General features: G+C 47.1%; 1 protein-coding gene across 4 annotated transcripts in view; it reads left to right on the top strand.

Moving 5' to 3' along the window:
* Positions 1–18,907, top strand: part of Mp (collagen XV/XVIII-type protein multiplexin) — a 307,755-nt gene that overhangs the window by 197,975 nt on the left and 90,873 nt on the right. For 3 of the 4 annotated variants that reach the window (XM_077650855.1, XM_077650854.1, XM_077650853.1), the window contains 5 exons: positions 3,435–3,481; positions 11,904–11,966; positions 13,381–13,467; positions 16,495–16,557; positions 17,084–17,209. In XM_077650855.1, coding sequence (XP_077506981.1) covers positions 3,435–3,481; positions 11,904–11,966; positions 13,381–13,467; positions 16,495–16,557; positions 17,084–17,209 — 386 coding nt within the window. The remainder of the gene's footprint in view (positions 1–3,434; positions 3,482–11,903; positions 11,967–13,380; positions 13,468–16,494; positions 16,558–17,083; positions 17,210–18,907) is intronic. The other variant, XM_077650856.1, reaches the window with a different exon arrangement.

The following is an 18,907-nucleotide window of genomic DNA, read 5'->3' as shown; positions in this document are numbered from 1 at the left end:
TTCCAAACTCCAACGACGGCTGTGAGTCGCCAAGTCTCTATACATTAGTTGACGTTAGCTGTCGCAGCCAGAGCGGGAACCAGCCGGCGTTACATAAATATGCAACAATGTACCTAAAATTAAAGGTGTATTTCAAGGATTTTTATCATTTCTTTTGGTTACTAGTGTAAGATCTAGTCTGTATAGGCCACGATCACCATGTTTTCCGGCACGTGAGTGAATGGTTCTTTATCAAAATGGGCTTTCACGAAGGCCTATTCATGGCAGTGGAGTTACGGAGATTAGAACTGACAATATTGGTGCAGCTTTACAGGTTCCGAAAGCCACAGAATTACCAGTACGAAATTTCAACCGTGCACGCGACACATTTACTCGCCTGCGTAGCGGCAGCGCTGACTCACATTTGCTAAATTCTGGACATTAGCTTGAAGTGCTATCAACTTTGCGCCGCATTTGATTGAATATAGCATCAGACATTGAAGTGGTTTAGTTGTTAAATTCTCCGAGGGCAACAACGAGTCTCACAGCAGCGCCAATGCAGGGTAGTAGTTTTTCATTGTCACACTGACGTCGCGCTACTTTAGCCGAACACACTTCACTAGATTAATCCAGAAGATTTTTTAAACGGTATCTACCCGTCACTGAGAGTGGCGCACCGCACAAATCCGGGCGCCGCCTATTTCAACGCCTTATCCGCAGCACCGCAGGCAGTAGCGGTCCATGACTGGAGCACAAATGCGGCCCTGTGGAGGAAAACTACCGAGAAGAACGCAGCGTATGCCATCTACATCCGTTGCCCTATTTAAAGGGACACTGGGGAGATACAATATTTCGCCTGCATCCATAGGGTACCGCGTTCTATTCATAAACAGACCACTGCCACCGAAAACGGGGCTTTTAAAAGCTGGAGAACACCATAAAAAGAAATACAATTGTCTCCGTCACCGGCTGATGTCGCAAATAAAATGCGTGCGTCGACAGCAATTTTTGGGAGCGGATCTCAGAGGCTACGTTACACCGCCGTTCAACTCGAAACGGTGGCAACACGTTACTTTCGGTGAGGACGTCACCAGTTTGAATCAACTGGCGGGAACATGTTTTAACCCAATTTTCTCGCCTACAAATGCGTCCTTTGCTGCCTGACATTGCCATAAACAATCATTTTTACTGCGAAAAATACTTGGACGCAGTTGTCCGTAGTGTCTTTCTAACAGAGCTTGGGAGTGGGGAGGGGACGTGATAGAAATCAGAAGGCGCTGCAGAGAAGGTTACAACCGCCAGCGCGCAGACAAACGCGATGAGTGCTTCATGGTGTCGCCCGCTTTCTTGCATCTGCTTGTCTCGCAACCTTCTCCGCAGCACTTTCAATTCTATCCTAACTTATCCTCACAGACACAGCAGCAAGTCTGCGCATGCGCCAGAGCGAGAGGGACTTCGTGCTCGCAGCATTGAAAGGCAGGCGCACATCTCTGCCACGATGTCGTTCGTCGGCTCATCTGAACAGCGTGCTCCTAGCGCACGTAGCACCTGAGACCGATTGGACGCTTTAGGGTGCCGCAAATTAAAGAATATATATATTTCCTCCACATAGCCTAGTGTGCCTATACTCAAAAGCCAATGTCGAACATTTGTTAACGCCGCTGAAATTTGAAAAATTGGTATGTCGCGACATTTTGTACAGCTGTAATCCGAGTTGTTCAAGACCAATTAAAAAGCCCCAAACGACCTCGAGGGGCCAGAGACAGCAGGGAATATTTTAGTCCAACAAATTTCTTTCTATTTTCCCCGAAAACGTCAGAAAATGAGAAACGAGGTGTTGTTGAATGCCGGCTGGAAGTCGCACATTCCCGCCCCCGTTTCCTTCACACAGCTTCGTCGCAGTAACTCTAATCATTTCGCTTAGGAAGTCCTGACTACTGAGACCATTCCGGCCACAAACTTAGTCTGCAAACTCCGTGTAGTAATGAGTACATGGCGCGCGAACGGTATGTCGTGAATTGCGACACTGGACACTGAAGGGTTAAATATCTACGTGTGCTTCCACAGCGTTGTATGCGTCAGGGCCGTATGCGTTTCATTTTTTGGGCGTCTATTTCTATAGTGCTTGTATCCCTATCGCGCCAGAACGTTTAATGGGATTTGCAGCAAGTGTCGTTATCCCGCAATGAAAATAATTCCGCGCTACATGTGGATAGCTCATGTAGATAGGTTTGAGTATTATTCGCTATTGAACGATCGAGTTTGAGAAAGTCATTCGAACTCGAATCGAATGTGTACTCCAAGGATAAGCACTAAACACAAGTCTGCAGTTGTAAGCTATGCTCTACAAAAAGCAAAAAAGTTATTTGTTCTTCCGTTTCTTAATTTTATAACACCGTCGTTAACTGTTACAAAAAGCGAGGTGACTGTCAAAAGGAGCTGCAGTAAGCTCTCGCTTCAGTGAACCTCGGTTTAAGGAATATTTAAGAATGATGAACATTTCAACAATAACCGCAAATTTTTCTTTCTAGCCTATCAAAAAATATTCCGGTTTAAAATTTTCCAGAACAATGAATATTTAAGTTGTACGAGCCACTAAGCGTGGCCCAAGCAGGTTTTTACAATCAATTTATCAAAGCTTTGCGCTCTGCACCTGCAATGAGGCCCTTGAATCTACTGCTCAAGTAGCTGAATCAGCTTAGCATTTTGACATTTCAGACGTAAAGTTAAAATGGGGGAATATATTTCTTCTTCGTTTTTCCGTCGAAATAATGTGCGTCAGTGCGGTTTGCCTACATAAAATTTCTCGTTCGGAGCAGCTTCCTGCCTCCGCACTCAAATCCGCCTCTGCGACCATGAAATTTCGACACACTTCGATACACTTGCAGGTAAAAAAAAAAAAAAAGTTTCGAATATTCATACCCGTGCACCAGAGATTTGCAGAAATGCTTCTCTCTTTTATTTATTTTTCTGGGGTGTTGAACCAGCTGCCTATATAGTAAACATATTTCATAGTGTATTAAGACGCCTCTATGAACAAACAATTAAGAGCAATACGAGCGTACGTCGCACTAGTGAGGAATTTTCGCTTGTGTGCCACCTTTGACGCTAAGCCTTAGCCCCGACAGCTGTTGCGATTCCACTTGTTTTCCTCTTAGTTGTGTTCAATCACTAAAATCACGACGAGGGTTTCCACTCAGCAAAACTTCATGCGCCACTCGCAACAGCATGGCTTCGTATAAAAGCCTCAGCGCTTCAAAATGGAATGTAATTAGTCGCATGCTCCGTCTTTCTTAAGGGGCAAAAACAGATTGCCGAAAGCTGCCTTATCCTATCGGACGTTGACGTGCATAAAGAAACCTTATGGGGCGAATGCGATGTTTACGAAGCGCCAGATATTTTCTTCTTGGAGTCAGGCACTGACGGAGGACTTCCATGCCGCTTTGTTTTTGCAGGCATTGTTTCCAAAGCTGCAGAGACAACAGAAGCCTACGAAGCCACGGTAAGGAGCGCATGCTACGATGCAGATACCTGAGCATAAAAATGAGAAAAATGGCTTGGCGCCGTGATATTCCAATATACATTTTTATTGCGGCACGAAAGAAATTAGGTATTATTTAGGCACATAATTTGAGCGCACAATAAAACAGCCATCACGCTGTCACTTAGGACCAACTCCATGACGTCCACATGTCACGATGATATCTTCTACCAACCGAGTTGGTAAAAGCGGTTGCCGCCCCTCCTGCTATCACCCTGTTCAGTTAACGGTATAGGATAACATTAAATTGTTAGCCTGTTTTGTAAAATGTTTCGATTAAAATCAAAAAGGACGCGACTTTCAATGTAAACAGAGCTTTTTGAAAACATAGGGTCAAAAAATAATGCAGGTATCGCAATCACCTACGGTTTTCGCAAACAAGCTGCGGTGCGTGGAGATTAATTTTCTCATGTGAATCCTTGAGGCTAGGAAACGCCGCCATTCGTTCCCAAACGATGATCACAAAGTCCTTTTCCATGGTGGGGGGAAGATTTTTCAGTGCCGTTTTCTCAGCAATAAATTCGTCTTTTGCTGCTTAACGAGAGTCAGCATACAGCCAGAAGAAGCGACAGAGTCGAAGCCTTACTAAGAACAAAATCCGGATCGAGTTGTCCTCAGACTCCCTCTAAACGTGCTCACCCAGAATCGCATAGACTCAAATGAATAGGGAAATCAAAGTTCGTTAGGGCACATACAAAAGCAGCCAAGCTTATGAAGTCAACAAAATAAGGGAATACATATCGTAGCAATAAAAATAATATTAGGAGTGTAAGAATCCGCCTTTTTCACGACGCGACTGTGCATGCGCCCATCCCCTGGCGGCGGTGTCGCGAAACATATTGGAAGGGTCGCGCGCCACTCGAGACCGGCCGTGGAGGTGTGAACAAACCGGCTTCATACGCGGGGTGCGTTGCTGCAGCCGTCGGGTGTTCAGTGCGACGCATTTGGCAATGCCTACGACATGTGTTGCATACGGCTGCATTGCCCAATATGCAAAGGGAAGCAAACTCGGATTTTTTCGCTTTCCGAACGCTTCCCGGGACCGCCTTCGACGCGAAGCGTGGATTAAAGCCGTTCGCCGGCTCGACAATCGTGGCCGCCATTGGGCACCGTCGAGACTGTGCGGGAATCACTTTGTGACAGGTGCGGACGAGGTACTGTGGTTAAATGCGTGTGCAGTCCATCACGAAATGTTTTATTGATAGGCAGGAAGGCCTCGAATATCACCGCGGCACCCAGACTTCATTCCCATGCTTTTTGCTTTCTCAAGCAAGAAGGCCAAATGGGCAAGTGCTGTGAGCCGCTTTCAACGCGCGGTGGAGCGGACAACGAAAAAGAAGCTACGAGAGCATTCATGCATGGTGCTACAATTTTGTCGTAATCTCCTAAGGAAAATTCCTTGTTTATGCCACTACATCTTGGCCAATACCCCCATGTGGGTATGTGCCATGTATTAAGAGGCAGAAGCAGAAGGTGCGTTTTGCGTGTGTTCGCATCATATCCATGATGAAAAGTTCTGCGTGGTTTCGTCGAAATGGCTCAATGTGTGCTTCTCGCGCACGTCTTTATGGACGCGCATGCTTGTTTAACCTATGCAGCGGTGTGCTGTGGGAAAATAAAGTAAAATGCTAGCAGAGCTGCCATGTTGCGAGCACGCTTGTGCTTTTATCACTCGTGTAGCTATTCGGAAGCGCTTGAGCACAACGATTGCTTGTGAAAACTTGGTTTAGGTTGGTTTAGTGGGGTTTAACGTCCCAAAGCGACTCAAGCTATGAGGGACGCCGTAGTGAAGGGCTCCAGAAATTTCGACCACCTGAGGGTTCTTTAACGTGCACTGACATCGCACTGTACACGGGCCTCTAGAATTTTGCCTCCATCGAAATTCTGCCGCCGCGGCCGGGATCGAGCCCGCGTCTTTCGGGCCAGCAGCCGAGCGCCATAACCACTCAGCCACCGCGGCGGGATTGTGAAAACTGTTGTCCCCAGTCGTTTTCTGTGCTACGGCGTGCACGATGCAGTATCCACATTTCATGGATGACAGGCATATACAGCGGAAAACGCCATTCTCACTGATCGGGGATATTTCATTGAACATTATGTTCCGAATGTAGCCTTCATCTTCGAAGCGGCGGCCCTTGCTCAGCTGGCGATCGCATCGCATGCCGCATGATCGGAGATACTGAAGAATTTGCTCTTCGGTGGGCTCAGCAGCCTGCCTCGGACTTCGCACACAGCCACCAGTCAATCCTAGAAATACTCCAGGCACCAGGTGCTGCCCAGGACACGCAATCGTTGACACATTCCTACAAAACGTGCTCCTCAGCGGCACTCACTCCGGCCGGGTTGGGCGCACAGTACCCTTCCAATGAGCTTCCAGCGCTGTACGCGAGGTGGCAGCACAGGAACATGAAAAAGGCGGATTGATTGGCGTGCATTAGAAGGTACTCTCAGTTTATTAATGGCAGCTCATCATAGTATGATAGCTGTGCCTTCCCAATACTCAAGTATGACGCTGAACAAGGAGGTCAAACAAACAGATTTGAGATAAATTGAGGACATCGCAGAAGCATATAGAAAGGAAAAAGTTATAACGTTAAAAGGCAGTAAACAATTAGCATAGGTCAAGGAACACGGGTTATGATGTCCTAGCTCGAATCAACGAAAAAGAACGGACAGGGACGGGGCATGTAATGCGGAAAAAAAATACGACAGACACAATTAAGACAGCTTACGTATGAGAATGCGAAAGCATTGAAGGGCTGACTTTTGCTACGTTGCAGAATGACTATGTGTCATGACTATGACTACCAGTCATGGCTATGTGTACTTTGTAGAAACTCTATACACCTTACATTATCTTACCTGTAAAGTGCTGAGTGAAGATACGTTGCAGAATGTCTGAGCCATGAGTCATGATTTTCATATGTCATAGTACGTTACGTTTCATCATTCCTGACTATACATGCTCGCTTACATTTGTGACATCGTGTACCGAGGTTATAACATAATCCGAATTTCGTGCCAGGGACGGTGGCGGACGGCCTTTGGGCCAATGGGGCATATAATGCGGTCTCATTAAGAAAGATAACCGATGGGATGTTGAGGTAGCGGAGTGGATTCGGTGAGGAAGAAAGCGCACAGAGGACGGCCGACAGTCAGGTGCGCAGATGTGGTACGGAAGTTTGCGGGGTTAAGGTGACCGCAGCTGGCTTAGGACAGGGATCGTGAGCTCAAAAATCAAGGTATGTCTGACCTTCTTTATGTTTTGTTTGGGGCCCTGCGTTCACATGCTCCAGCGATGGCGCCTGGTAACCTGAAGAACTTCCTACAGCTGGTGCTTTCTTTTGAGTCCCTAATTTCCACCTTCGCAGCAAACTTCCTTGCGAACTAAAATGGATGGGGCTAAACCTCGTGGATCTCATATGCACCGAAAAGTGCCGTTTATATTGCAGTGGAACTGCGCTGGGATTGTAAGTCGGTTAGCTGAACTAAAACTATTCTTGAAAGAGACATGTGTTCCAGTATTGGCCCTGTCAGAAGCTGGCCTTCCAAGCGGGAGGTGTTTGACTGGATATGTCGCCCATAAAAACTGCAGCATAAAGACATTTCCTGCAGGAAGTGCTGCGCTTTACATAAGAAGGGAAATTCCATATGTTTCTCTAAGCGTTGCCGATCTTTCCACGGATGACATTGAGGTAGCGGCTGTGAGAATACAGCTCGGCTCTCGAACCCTTTCTATTGCATCCGTGTACGTGTCTCCGCGGAAGAAGGTAGCATTGGATTTGTTTCTACAGCAGCTCTGCGACCGCTTCCCAGCTCCTAGAATCATCTGCGGTGATTACAACGCCCATCATGCCGTTTGGGGTGACTTGAACACGGATTCCCGTGGACGCAAACTCGCAGAGGTTATTGACAGTTTGGACCTGTGTGTTGCCAATGACGGAAGCCCCACTTTCTTCCGGCCTCCAGCCTCAGCGACAGCTATAGACCTGACACTGCATTCATCTGACGTTCGCGTGAGTTGGTCAACAGCGCCTCACCGCATGGGAAGTGATCACTATCCGATTTTTGTGTTTGCTGCCGACTTTCGTATGCATGGTCCTAAAATTAGCAATGTGGTCAACTGGGACAAGTACAGAGAGCACCTAGAACGTGTTTCTGGTGATGTTGTTGACAAAATAATTTCTAGCAAGCTAGCAGCAACTACGGCGGTCAAGTTACCTGATCATTTTCCGGCCCCGGATTTAAAACTCAGGAACCTTTGCGCAGCGAGAAGAAGGGCGGAGCGCCAGCTCGTGCGGAAGAAGGACGACAGGCAACTGAAGACAACCTTCAATAGGCTGAATTCTGCTATTAGACGGCACACGAACAAGCTGTACAGGTCGCAATGAGCCTCATTCAGTGCTAGTTTGACTGCGTTCTCACCGATGACGAGAATGTGTCGAGTTATTGGAAGCCTTGCTGGAGAATCTCGCCCTTCGAAGCCTTTTGAAGCTCTTGCAATACGCAAGTAAAAACCTATTGCGTGCTTGGCAGAGAAATTTGCAGACGCACTCGTACGCGCTGATTCTGGAATGGACATATATACACCACCTGCTTCCTGCAGGTCAATCATGGACGTCCCGTTCACGCTTCGTGAGCTTCAGACTGCGCTCAGTGGCCTGCGGCGCCGGTGTGCACCAGGTCCCGACAGCATTACCAATCAAATGCTGAATAATCTGCCCTTGCAACTCAGAAAGGAGCTCCTCAACTTCATCAATCGAGTTTGGGAGACTGGCGATGTTCCTCCGTCATGGAAGGTGGCACATGTAGTTCCAGTACTGAAGCCTGGCAAAGACATGACAGACCTTGCCTTGTATCGCCCTGTGTCATTGACCTCCTGTGTAGCTAAGTTGATGGAGAAGCTGGTAAATGAACGCTTATCGTGGTGGCTTGAGGACAGCAGGGCATTGCCAACATGTATGATAGGATTACGCTGAGGTTTTAGTGCCCAAGATAGCGTATTAGACTTGGTCAGTCACATTGGATACCAGAGAGCTTTCGGCCTTTCCACCTTACCCAGTTTTCTTGACATTGCGAAAGGTTACGACAGCGTGCTTCAGAGCTCAATTCTAATCAGTTTGCAAGGCATGGGCATACAGGGCCATATGTTAAGATTCATTTACAAGTTTATAAGTGATCGCGCGGTTCGTGTACGGTTAGGGAGTACGTTAAGCACCGAAAAGGTTCTATCACGAGGTGTGCCTCAAGGAAGTGTTCTTTCCCCCACGCTCTTTAACGTCGTAATGGCTGGCCTTCCCGATTCGTTGAAAAAAAGCTGCAGGCAAGTGCGTATGTCACTTTATGCTGACGACATCTGTATTTGGATTACTGGCTACCAACACAAGCGATTAGCCCTGATAGCTCGACAGGCTCTACTTTGGGCACAAGCTTACCTTCAAGGTGTGGGGTTGTCTCCGTCAGTGGAAAAATCCGGCTTTGTTCTGTTTCCAGGTGTAGGAAGATGTCAAGCACGGTTGAACATAGACCTCGGTCACTCTTGCATCCGTCAATTCAACCACACGCGTTTCCTGGACGTCATTATTGACTCCCGTCTACAGTGGCGAAAAGCTGTAGACGCGATTGTTTCATCTATATCTTCTCGTCTCAATGTGATCCGTAGAATTGCACGCGAGCAATGGGGAAATCATCCTTCTTCAATGGTCAAACTTCATGAAGCGCTGGTGGTCAGTCGCATAATGTATCAATTACCTTTAATTTCCCCCTCGTCATCACAACTTGAACGTCTCGAAGTTGTCCACAGAAAGGGCCTAAGAAGAGCCACTGGAGTTCCCCAGGCGGCTGCGAATAAGGCAGTACTTCATGAGTCCCTATCGAAACCTCTTAGCCTTATCGCTTCTCAGAGACTACTAATGCGTCTTGACCGCCTAGGAGAGACGGTAGCTGGGCGATCCCTTCTCCAGCGGCTCTGCAAGAGATATGAGTCGAAGGCTTACTTGGCACTCAATACTCTTAGTTCATTAGGCATTACTGTCCGAAGGCAAAGGAAACGGTTGAAACCCCCTGGTCTTTTCCGACCCTCGACTGTAAGGTCACAATTCCCCATGTGAGTTCAAAGCGCAGCTCTCTTTTGGCAGCAGCGCGTTCGCTTTTACTGGAACACTTGGAAACAGAATATGCCTGCCATCTTCAAATTTTCACGGATGGTTCTGTGGACAAGGTCAAACAAGCTAGCGTAGCGGCTTTTTAAATTCCTTCTTTGGACTGTAAGTGGTCCGTACGCTGTACTGCTGTAGTTTCCTCCACAACGGTTGAAAGTGTTGCTATTTAGGCGGCTTTACGGAAGTTAGGGTCTTGTCCGGCTCAACCTGTTGTCATCCTAACTGATTAAAATTCTGCCCTTCAGAGGTTAGAGCGCGGATTCCCTACTGACGCCTTGTCTATAAGCTCTCTGCGCTTGGTGCAGAATCAGCACAGCAGAGGCTTTACTCTACATTTCCAATGGGTGCCCTTTCACATAGGAGTCAACGGTAATGAGGTGGCAGACAGTCTCGCCCGTAAAGCTCTCTCAAGGATTCCATCAAAAAAAGTACCTCAAGATGAAAAAATCTCTGCAGGAAAATGGTGCTCGATCACTTCAGTACCCTGTGGAGTGCGTCCCACGAGCCATGTGTGACCAAGGGACTGGGAAGATCTCAGGCGACCCTTCTACATCGAATTCGCACGGCCTCTGCTCGCACTCCTGCATGGATGCATAAGGCCGGCATAGCATCGTCTCCGCTCTGCTCTTTATGTGGTGTGGGCGGGGATATCGAACATTATATTATGTACTGCCCAGAGTATAACGCGGAAAGGCATGTGATGTTCGCTTCCTTCAAGAAGACAGGAACCCGTCACAGCACAGTTTAGGACATTGTCTACCCGAGTGGAAACCAGACATGTAGAAGGGAGGCTGCACGCCTTCTTTTAACATTTCTACAGGACACGGATCTTGTTTCTAAAGGGTGACAGCAGGAACGGACTATGGCCTACTGTGATTGAATGTGTGCGTAGATGGTGTCTTCCGGAGTGGACAACGTTATACTGTGAGTGAATGTTTGTATGGATTGTAGCACAATGGCCTATGTTCTACTGTGACTGAATATGTGCATAGATGGTGACTTCTGGAATGGACTGTGATGTGGACTGTGTGGATTGATTGTGTGCATAGATGGTGACTGCGGGAGAGAATGTGTGCTAATATAAGAGACTGTGCGCATAGCGGGGTAGATGCGACATTGTTAATATAGAAGGGACGCTGCGGTGGAGCAATTGCCGGCAGATAAAGCAAGGCTAACCCCACCTGTAGCATTCAACACCTCAACTCAACCCAGGGATCGTGAGAGGAATATGGGAGATCAGTCAGAATAGTGAGCAGGGCGAATTTGCTGCGGTGCAGCTAAATAGGCTGACGATAACGGTGATTATACTTATTGTTTTTCTATTATAGCAGAACAGGAATTAATTCATCATTTTTTATTTAATTTTGTCCACAATACCCTTAGGGCTGATGAGGGCATTAAGAGGGGTGTCGAATAAAAATATAAACAAAACAAAAAGGCGTAGCGGAAGTTCTAACAGCGATGTAAATGTACTAACAAATCGAAAGAAATGCATAAAGTATTCACATAGCAGTGAAACAGCCCTCGTACCATATAAATTTAGTTACTGCATTGCGTAAATGTGCGCCATCGTTGATGAAAATAAAATCTGAAGGAAGGTGATCCCACTCGATCGATGTTCGGGACAAAAGTGGCCGCATGCAAGCATAACTATTAGACCTATCGATGCCGACTTCATGACGATTATCGATGCGATGTGACAGGTAATGTGGTCGAAGAAAAAATTCGTTACGCAGGATAGCTTAAGCAAATGAAGCGCTCAAAAGACAGCACGGAGGCAGATAATAACACGAGTCTCGTGTTATTCTTTGTGTGCTGCCTTCTGCGCGCTTCATCTACTTAAGCTATGCACCAACTTGCCCTAGAATGTGTTCTATGCAGGATAGAATGGTCATACAGGTTGTGGAACAGGACTAAATGAGATATTTTGTGGCGAGATGCCGCGGACGGAAGTTGGAGGTCAGCTTCCATGGCTGTAATACTTTCGGTCCGGTTAAAATTCGAGTAAATGAATCACTGATGTCTCTTTGATTCCTTTTACATTGAAGCCTGATGCTCGCATTTTCTTACGGCATTAAAAATGCTGGGCAGTATTAGGTTTTCTTCTCTGTTGTGCCTCTTGAAGAGGAGTGTCGTTCGAATCGCTGTCTGTACCATTTTATCCCAACGTTACGTGTAACATTTGGGTTGCTAAATTTTAGTTCATATTTTTTTTGTTCAAGACACTGGCTGTACGGTATGTGGACCGACCGTCTGCGAGAACAGATTTTGACGTGATCTCAGAGGTGAGATTTTTTTTCATTCCATGTACCATCACTATTGACTTACAGCCTGAAAGGCGTCGTCCTGAACGGTATTAAGCGACCAGCACAAGGGGGGGGGGGGGGGGGTACTTGTGGCGTCACATGAGCGTCAGCTGCTGTGGGCACAATTTCAGTGCCGCTGACACTCCTAGCAGCGCTCGCTCTGAGGCCTGACGGGGCTATAAACTCCGTGCAGACCATCGGAGTGGCGCAGCATCTTGCCGGCTCTCTCCATGGCGACGAAGGCGAAAAGGGGAAGAGGTCTAGGCGCCGCCTAGCGAACAGCCGAAATTTATAATGCGTTCTTCTTGGGACTGAGTGTGACTCAGGATACAGAAATCCTGCTGGCTAGTCGCAAAAGGACGCACTTGAAAGGCTGGAATAATGGTGGAGTCAGCCGCAAGCGAGAGGCTGTCGCTTACATGGTCGCCGCCATTTTGGTTGGGAGGTGCCCCGGCAGGCTTCCGCCGACACACGGTGTGGAAGATTTGCGGAGGGCCTTCTTACTTTTTGTAGTCCGTCTCCTCAGCATTGGGCTTTAAAATGTATTACAAGGGTCATTCTTCCTCCTCAAAAAAAGAAAGCGCGTGGTTCGGCGACATTAGAAGAAATGGTTATGGTAACGCGTTCTCTTTCACAGTACTTGTGCAGCTGCAGCGGAAAAACATTATAACAAGTGCCTTGCCACCGGAACCGCAGATAACGCTCGGCGCTGCGTTTACGAACAAGCCAATAGCAAGAGTGCAAGGCGTGTTCGCAAACTGGCGCCGCGCCAGTCGTGCGCTGCAATTTCGTCACTCAGGTGACGTCACTTGCGCTAATCTTTTTCTGCTGCAGCCGCATCTTTACAGGGTCTTGCAGGCGCAACATTAACCCTACTTATGCCGCCAGCAGTGGGAACAAAAATCTGCCGGCCACTTCACACACACACGAACGCTTGGCCAGCAGCGGCTGCAAAATCTATCAGGAGGCTTAGACAATCTAGTGCTGCCTTCGACTGGCCGCTTTGATGATGTGACCCAGAAAGCGCAGATCGGGGCGAGCTGTGAATCGGACCACTGTTGTTGACAGCGCTTAAACACACGGACGGACGACAGAAACATCAAAGACGACGTCACAGGCGCTGATCAACAACAGCGCTGTAAACAACAATGGACCAGCACCAACTAGCCCGACAGCGTGTCCTATCTGAATCGGAGTCGGAGAAGGCGCCCTCAAGCCCACTAGGCGAGGTGCTGTCAGAGTGGGCACTCATACCAGCCTCACAAATATAAAATCCCCGGTAGCAAAAAAAAAATAATGGAAGGGGGACGGTGCATTCGGAGCATCGATAGCGCATCCTGCACGGGTCTCCTCCCATTCCACTAACTCTCTTTCGCCCTCCGCTGTGGTCTAGCTGGACATGTGCTACTGCACCGCCAACGCCACCATTGCGCGGGGTCCTGCTGGCCAGGATGGCAAGGATGGCCCTCCCGGCTTGCAGGTGAGCGCAACGGACGACGCAGCCAGTCTTCAGGGTGTAGACTGGTGAATGTGCAACTGTTGTGCGTGGTTTTTCAGTAAACGCGTTGTACGCGCAGCTTACGGATGCGTAACATGTGCTTTGCCTGATGGCTCTTGGAAACTGCGTTTTTGAGGTTCTCACAAAAACTGTATATTATTTATTATTTGGCGTTGTTACAGTCTATACATTATAGTATACCTAGTTATGACCAACCGCAAAAGCAAAACAATTCCTTACTTGTTCATGACGCTTGCTTATTAATTATGATAATTATTTGCTTGTTACAATACTCAATTACCCAGTCTAGAAGTATGCGCATATCGCCTCTCTCCATTTTCGGGACAAATTAACCAACGAATTAGACGGGGGCAGAGAAAGGGTACGTGTGAAACAAGTATGAACCAACGGGGACACTCACTGAGCTCATTAAGAAAGCAGGAATACTCAATACACTGAACCGCGCCAGATTTGCACACCACTAATGAACTTATTAACTGATGCATAACGCAACAAAAACATAAAGTGCTAGGATGTTTAAGAGAAACATGACACAAACATTCACAAGCATTCAAAGCATACCTTTTCAACGCTGTCTTGGCGTTCATTTTTCACACCACCAATTAGACAATGGCGCCATCTTTAGATAGCTTCTACCAATTAAATTAAACACACCCGCAGGCTGTACAGGTGTTAATTTCAGCGTTATTTTCTTCTTACTGGCACTGAATTCTACTCCTCGTGCAATGTGATGCTTATCAAGTGTGTATTCTCTACAACTCAATTACTACAGCTCTCATATGTCCTTATCGGTCTCTTCAAATTTCAAGCAATCAAATTGTCTTCTGTTACATGTGCACTTCTACTGTTTCCTTGCACGCTTTATTTGCACTGTATTAGGAATCGGTACGCGCCCTGACTGGACCGCCCCGTATTGGTATTGCGAGTACCTTTAGAGAAATATATAAATAGTTATTTCATCGTTTGGTGCGCACTGTTTAGCATGTTCTGGCTGGTAATACAATTTCTGATGATCAAAGTGGTAGAGATTTGAGGGTTCTGTGTATCTCCAGCTTTGTGTTGCGAGAGCTCATTGCTCGATTCTGTGGAAAAAACCACCAGGGGCCGCATTCTATAAGCTGTCAATTTCCTGTTGTCTATTTCGGCTCCATTTTGTCCTCTGTCAGTTGCCACTCTGATATAACCTCGGCTTTCAAGCGTCCGTAGAGAGCGACCCGGCCATAGGGTGGTTGGCGACCGGACCTCACCACTGGCTGCATACCGAAGCCAATGGCAGACAGTGATAAGTTCCGGTGGCCTGCTGTTGACAGAGCGCTGCGATGCACCCCACCATTGGCTGCATATCGCATCCAATTTCAGCCAGTGGTAAGGCCCGGTTGCCAACCACCCAATGTCCGGGTCGCTTGAAAGCCGCGAGTATATCTGAGTGACCACTGGCAGAGGACCAAATGGATGCGGAATAGCCATTTTAAAATAGCTTATAGATTACGGCCCCAGTTCACGTTTCTTTCGTCCGAAAGTGCGCACTTCCCGCGAAACGCCCTCTTTAAAATCAATTCATTTCATCATTCTGATCGGACTGCCGCCGTAAAGCTAAACCCGAATCGTGATGCAGATCTCCATGTGTCATGGATGTTTCGACGACTCTACAAATCAGACAGTTTCCTTAAGGACACAATTTCATGTGCACTGCGAGGGCATAAATAAAGGCAACATGCATGAAGAGACTGGCTGGTGTTAAGTGTGGTGGCGCCAATGCTGATGGGCAAAGGGCAACGCCCTATGCAGAAATTTAGCTACACAAGAACACTTTCTCAACCAACACGAATCAGTGAGTCGAGAGAAAGCAACGCTTAATTGCACGCCAAATAAGGTTCCGTTGTGTAGATAGCGTGAGCCACCAGAGCTTGCTCTGGCACCCCATGCTGGCGAGCTGGTACCCCCCCATAAACGGTCACCTTCTAAAGAGAAAAAAAAAACTGTTTTCATGTACTTCATAATCGAGAACGGGCTCCCGTGCCAGTCAAGTGCCAGCACTATACTGCTTTCATGTGCTGGATGCATACACATCAAAATATTGTGCGGCACCTTGTTTCGCAATTTACAAGTATTCCATCACGTGGCGCTGACAGGCACACTACCGTGCCTATGATTTATGAATAATCTGCCGGACACCCCGTCAGCGGAACTCAATACGTCACATCTCTCGTGAATTGTCGTAAGATGTTGCCGATGCTGTTGAGGTATTTTTCAAAGGTGGTTTTGCATGTTCAGATCTCATCATGGCATCCAATAGCTTTCTGGCGGCGATTGTAGATTGCTCACGTTTGAGTGTAAGGTACAAGTGCTAAACAACGACTTCAGAAGCTGTACAGTTCGTTCGTGAGCTTACGAGAGCACACATGCCGAAGCCGTCGCTTCGAGCACTGCAGTGCGAGCACGTGGGGACGTACTGAAGAAAACTTGTTAATGAGCTAGTTGGTTCATGTTATTCGGTAACAAGTTAGCGCAACTTAGGATGAGCAAGAATGAAGCAGACAGGACAATGCGCTTCCTGTCTGCGCGTCGTCCTGTCTGCCTTACTCTTGCTCATCCTAAGTTGCACTGTTACCGAAGAACTTGGGGAGGCCGAATATGCGTCGCTTACTTCACCGAATTGATGTTTATCGTAAATGTGCGACGGGAAGATGAAGGTACAGACTGGTACATATAGGTTTGCTGTCTTCTACGCGCACATGATTCTTTGAGCGCACCCTTGTTTAGACTAAACGCGCGCTTCGAAATTTCACCACAATGTGTGGATAGGCTTCTTCAGGACTGCCTGCCCCCGACTGGCTCCTGATGAGGTCCTTTCTATAGAGATGAGGGTAGAAGAGGATTCCCTACCTTTCCGCCATTTCAGCATGAATGTTAAACATGAACTATTTTTGGCAGACTACTCGGCAGGCGACCGGCCTAGATCACTAATGAAATTTCAATACCGCTCAGGGCCCTCCTGGTGTCATGGGACTTCAGGGGCCGCCAGGTCCGCAAGGCCCACCAGGACCGCAGGTAAGAAGAAGAGAAATGGTTCCACGGAGCCCTTATGTGACACTTTTTGTCAATCGTTTTCCTCTGCTCTTTTTCTGTCATTCGTTTACTTCTCCAGCTTTAATTTTTTTTTCACTTGCAGGAAGTATCGAACCACAAAAACTGCAAACCACAAAGCGGCTACCCATTGGGCGTGCAGTCTGGCTGTTTGCTTCTAAAGCTGCTCGTTAACGAAAGTTCACCTTAAATACAAATCATCAAAAAAAGCCGGTTTGCATTTATGGCAGCAACGATTAAAAAATATTTACGCGTGAAATAATTTGCTAAAGAAGCAAGCTAAATTACCATATTAGCTGTATTTACGTTGCTCTCGGCCTCATTGAGATTGCCTATAAGGACGAGGAGCAAACAGACTTGGATACCAGAGTACTGTCTTCATGATTATTACAAACAGCACTGTCAGCGCAGCCAGCTTGAAGTCGCTGTCAGTATTTTTTGGCAAACGAAATAGCACCACAGTTTCTGATGCGTCGACATTCGACCACAGGGTTTTCCAGGACTTCAGGGCCCACCGGGCCAGCCTGGACAGGATGGACAGCCTGGAATTCCCGGACCGAGGGGCCTGCCAGGCCCTCCGGGACAGCCAGGTCCTTCAGCGCCGAGGATATTTGAGGCAAGGCGTCAGCAACTTTGTCACGTCTCTCGAGTCTAGGCGGGGATTCCTTTGTTGCATTATTTGATCCTTTGATGATGCAGAACAAAAGTAGTGTACATATATGCTAAATAACGGGATCACGTAACGAAGCGCCAATGTATGCCCGCAGTCAGAATTTTATGGAACAGGATTGTCTGCGAAAAAAATACAATTTCAACGCCATCTTACATCGAGCCTGAAATAGGTATATGCAGCCTAATTCTGGCTGAAAATTACTCATGTTCCTTAAATATGAAGCAATTCGCCCTGGATGAAAAAATAATAATTAAATTTAGTTGCCCATGACACGTCCCATTAGCTTTTGTTGCCGAGTGTACGCAACAAAACACGTCGGAAGAAACGATTGTTCAACTTATCTGCAATTAAGGATTTTGCAACAAACCCTACCTTTATAGCGAGTTACATCGTCGTGTGCTTTCATTCGTAGCTGTTCTCTTCTCAAAGGCAGCCAATATTTCGGTGCACATGGTGGCTGAAACTTAGAAGGCTTTCTTGTTTCTTTTGCGGTTAAGAATGCACAAACTTCCTCCTACTCAGCCCACTGGTCCCCGCCCAGTCGTCGTCGATTCCTTTAATTTTCAGAAGAAATGAGCGTAAGAAAAGATCACCTCATAGCCAAAGTTAAGTTGCTAAGACTCTGACACAGGAGGATTTGTCAAAATAGTTCGTAAGCCTAGCAAGCACCCTCAGAACATCGGTTAACGCTTCTAGGAAAATAGGGCTCTAATATGGCAGGCGTACGGCAAACTAAAATATCTGCGCAACGTGAAAGCCGTGTGCGGGTTGCTGCAAAGGAATATATAGGCTTCGAATCAGTATCATAAGACTACAACAGGAGTTACAGATGCCTGTCCTTTTCTTCATGGCTGGACATGATTTTTTTTTGCTTGATACCGCTTTTGATTACCTCAGGGCATAAAGGGACTTGGGAGGGTAGAAAGAAAGAAAAAGATGGGGTGTTAAATGAATGAGAAAAGGCGGGCCGTTCTAATGAAGGCGCGGAGGGAGCGGTGGTGTGGCTCCTGCGTCCAAGCAATAAATGAGTACTGGTCGTTCAGCGGGAAACCCGCTGCTGCCAGGTGCCGAATTCTCGTTGGCTATCTGTGCTACGCGGAAAGGCAACTTCAGCCAGCCGTCTCCTGCCCTCTCCCAAAGTGAGCTGACTTTTCGGGGCAGCGTCATGAAGCCATTTTGTGGCATTTCCATATGAGTGTACGTTGGTTGGATACGCATGATACATTATACGCACAGTTTGAATTTTTGGCTATGCTTTAGTGGTTTTCTATTAAAACTTATTTGTGAGGCGGCACTTAGTGGATTTTGTTTACTGAGTGTTGCACTTTAGCGCTCATTCCAGAGAATAAAGTCAAGGTTGGTGACTACTTAATCATGTGTCGAACAGTGTTCTGCCTGGTTGAGCAAAAAAAGAGGAACTCGTACCAACAGTATTCTCTGTTTCCCTCTTCTCTCTGGGAACCCAAAAAGCATTATATCTAATCAAGACTGCCTTGATGCATATAATAGCTCAGTGGGACATTAGAAAGTAACAATAAAAATTCAACACAAGCGCTGATTTTTCTGAGGGTCCTTTCCGCGGCTTCGACCCTGCTCTGAAGACCGCACCACAGTTACGACCACAGCAGTGGTATCGATGAA

The sequence above is a fragment of the Amblyomma americanum genome, chromosome 1 (genome assembly GCF_052857255.1).
Source record: "Amblyomma americanum isolate KBUSLIRL-KWMA chromosome 1, ASM5285725v1, whole genome shotgun sequence".
Taxonomy (NCBI): domain Eukaryota; kingdom Metazoa; phylum Arthropoda; class Arachnida; order Ixodida; family Ixodidae; genus Amblyomma; species Amblyomma americanum.
The sequence above is the reverse complement of the archived record's forward strand: the minus strand, read 5'-3'. Positions and strand labels throughout refer to the sequence as shown.